At 40.9% G+C, this 3432-nt stretch overlaps 1 protein-coding gene across 2 annotated transcripts in view; it reads right to left on the bottom strand.

Moving 5' to 3' along the window:
* The window catches only part of TRIM37 (tripartite motif containing 37), a 152635-nt gene that overhangs the window by 10053 nt on the left and 139150 nt on the right, over nt 1-3432 (bottom strand). Inside the window, exon 24 of one of the 2 annotated variants that reach the window (XM_006832380.1) lies at nt 3213-3291. In XM_006832380.1, coding sequence (XP_006832443.1) covers nt 3213-3291 — 79 coding nt within the window. Of the gene's footprint in view, nt 1-2824; nt 3292-3432 lie in introns of those variants that run through there. The other variant, XM_006832381.1, reaches the window with a different exon arrangement.

The raw sequence follows: 3432 nt of genomic DNA, 5'->3' as shown, positions 1-3432 counted from the left end.
AGCAGTCAAGAAATCAAACAATGTATTCCATTAGGCAAATCTGCTGCACAAGACCTTTTTAAAGTGTTGAAGAGCAAAGATGTCAGCTTGAGGACTAAGATGCACCTGACCCAAGCCATGGTATTTTCAATAACCTCATTATGAATGCGAAAGCTGGGCAGTGAATAAGGAAGACCATAGAAGAATTGATGCTTTTGTGTTAGGGTGTTGGAGAATATTGAAAGTGCCATGGGCTGCCAAAAGAACCAGTAGGTCCCTTCTGGAAGTGCAGCCATAGTGCTCCTTGGAGACCAAGATGGCCAGACTTCATATCTCATACTTCAGACGTATTGTCAGGAGGGACCAGTCGCTGGAGAAGAATATCATGTTTGGTAAGGTGGAGGGTCAGAAAAAAAGAAGACGACCCCCAACAAGATGGATTAGCCAAGTAGCAGCATCGATGGACTCAAGCGTGGCAACAGTAGTGAGGTTGGCCCAGGATTGAGTAGTGTTTCGTTCTGCTGTGCATAAGGTCGCTATGAGTTGGTACCGACTCAATGGAACCTAACAACAATGTAATGGTGGTGTGCTGTGGAGTTGGTTCCAACCCATCGTCATCCTATGGCTTCTGAGACTGTAAATCTTTACAGAAGGAGAAACCCGTCTTTCTCTGTGGAACAGCTGGTAGATTCAAACTGCTGACCTTGTGGTTAACAATTCAACAACAACAGCAGCATTGTGGGTTTGTAAGTGCTGTCGAGTTGATTCCAACCCATAGCAACCCTGTATAGTGTTTCTGGGGAGCAGCTGGTGACCTTGAACCACCAACCTTGTGGTTCAGAGACTTTGCAATCCAGTGCATTAACCCACAGTGCCACACCAGGACTCCACTACTAGAGTTCTTTTCATTGTCTAAGTAGGAAATCTCAGAGAACTGACGAGCTTCTGGAACTAATAATTGAAAATAGCAAGGTTACAGGATACAAGGTTAATATCCAAGAGTCAATTGCTTTCTATATACTAGGAATTTGTCTATTTGGAATTTGAAATAAATAAATAACATCACTTATACTAGTAGAAAGTATGTACAAGATCTATGAGGAATATATAAAGATTTACAAAGGTACATAGAAAAGTACTCAGTTCTGTACCATATGTAAGTAAAGGGCTTAGCAACTGAGATTCTGACTAGGGATAACACATATGGATTCTAATGAGTACTTATCATCTTCAAAGCAATTCTTACAATGGTTTGTGCAGTATAGTGAATTATTTAGTATATCTCCTTTAGCCTTGTCTTTGTAACTCCCACCAAACAAATCTTTTTCTGGTAAGTCTGGGTAAGAAACGGGGGAGAAGATACTGATGATGTGATTCTGCTGTGGATGCTAACAGAGTTCACTGAAATTTTGAAAATTTGGAACTCTAACACGGGTTTAAAACATGCCACCTCAGAAGCAAAAGGGGGATCTCACTACCATCAAAGAATAGTCAGGAGTGAAGCACATCCTTTGGATCCTGCGATCCCTTGTGTATCGAACCTCCTCAATGCAGGGACAGAAAACAGTGACACCGGATGAGTGGCAAAGAAGCAGCAACTGCACAATCAAAACCCAGAGCACAAGACAGAACAGTGAGGTTCCTTCAAGGAGCAAGTAAAGCTGAGTGACTGTGGACAATAAGCGTGGTTGTAGCGTGGGGTGTCTCAGGCACGGTAAGTGGCTGGGCTAGGTCTGCTGATGCACAGAGCTATAGCTGAGAGCCTTTAGGCTGAAGCGTATGGTGGAATGGTGTTGTGTCCTGTGGGAATTTACCAGCAGCTAACTTACCAAATTTGGAACTAAACAGTCTCTGTCATACACGGGCAGAATGAAGGGAAAAAAGGTTTCTAGTTCCACGTGAACCCTGGTGTCGCAGGCACTGGACTGGTAAACACGAGGTTGGCGGTTCAGATCCACCAGCTGCTCTCGGAAACCCTCTACAGGGTCACTATGAGTTGGAACCAACTTGGCAACACACAGGTTCCACCTTAATAAACTGCAGAGGCATAATATTTTCCCAAGTTCCTTTTATTAGCAAAAAGTGCAAACTGTTTTTAACAAAGTAAACCATGAATCATAGCATTCAGCAAGGCATTAGACAGACATGAAAAAGTGAACAATTGTCATTAACTAAAATATAAGCAGGTAAGGTGTCTCATGTGTAAGGTGTCTCATGCCTTTTCAATAGTCTCTAGTCAACCTGCAGTGTAATTTTCACAAACAATATATATAGCAGCTGAAACACAAAGGCAGGAGTAAAATGGTAATGTTTAGCAATTATTTTGGGCTTGCTGTTTTAAAGAAAACCTTAGACCACAGTTTCACTTTCATGCAAGTCACTGTATATAATATGTATGAATCTTGAAAGGTACTGACACCAAAATCCATGCCCAATTAATGAAAATAAAAGAGAAAAGAAGATTTAAAAATAATGGGTGCATTAGTTATTTTGTAAGAGGCATAATAAATGATCTTCCATGTGTCCACAAGACCAGGGAACATAACCAATCCACATTAACTTAATTCACTTAAAATTACACTTGTAAAAGTCACCTAAGAGAGATGTTATGTGCCATTAAACCATGTACAGACACTTAATGTGAGAAAAGAGAATTCAATTAACTTCAATTCGTCAACGTACTCCACAGAGGAGATTCGGTTTAGTGTCACTTCACCTATTCACACGCAGATCTACAAGGCAAGGCGGAATCTGTTCTGTTCACTCATCTGTAGGCACTAATGAAGCTATACACTGTTGATGAAAATCCCAAACGTAAAGGTGGTCATTTAAATATGACTGAGTGTCTAGCAAGACAGAAGAGCATGGATACTGAGCAGCTCGTTGAAAGCATGCACTGTCTCTAGGGACGTTTGCTGGCAGTTAATTGCCCTTCTGTTGTAGAAGATCAACTGCCTTTTGTGAATGTTCTAATTTACTAAATTAATTTCTAGGACTACACTGTTATTTCATTACATTACAAAGAATACTTCCCATGCTGTTAATTTCCTCCCCCCCAATGTACTACTGTTTTATATACTTTCTAGTATTTTCAGAATTACTATTTCTGGTAGAGATGATGAAAAAGTAAGACCAAATCTGATTAATTGATGGATGAAAACTTTGAGCACCAACTAGAGCAGGTGTCAGGGTCAAGGAAGCTTGGAAGTCAATTTTCTTGATGTGGCAATTACCTTCCACTGTTTTCCTCAGTGTTAAAGCTGAGGTCTTCAGGGCCGATTTGTTCACCATCGGGAAAACTGGAACACGTGTCTAAGAGAAAAACACAGAACAAAAACCAAAAAGACGCATTGCCATCAAGTCAATTACGACTCGACAGGAAAGAGAATTGCTCCATAGGGTTTCCAAGGCTACAAATCTTTACAATCTTTTCCTTCCCCCTGTAGAGCAGCT

The sequence above is a fragment of the Chrysochloris asiatica genome, unplaced genomic scaffold, assembly GCF_000296735.1.
Source record: "Chrysochloris asiatica unplaced genomic scaffold, ChrAsi1.0 scaffold00007, whole genome shotgun sequence".
Taxonomy (NCBI): Eukaryota; Metazoa; Chordata; class Mammalia; order Afrosoricida; family Chrysochloridae; genus Chrysochloris; species Chrysochloris asiatica.
Note: the sequence above shows the minus strand (reverse complement) of the source record. Positions and strands in the feature narration are given on the sequence as shown.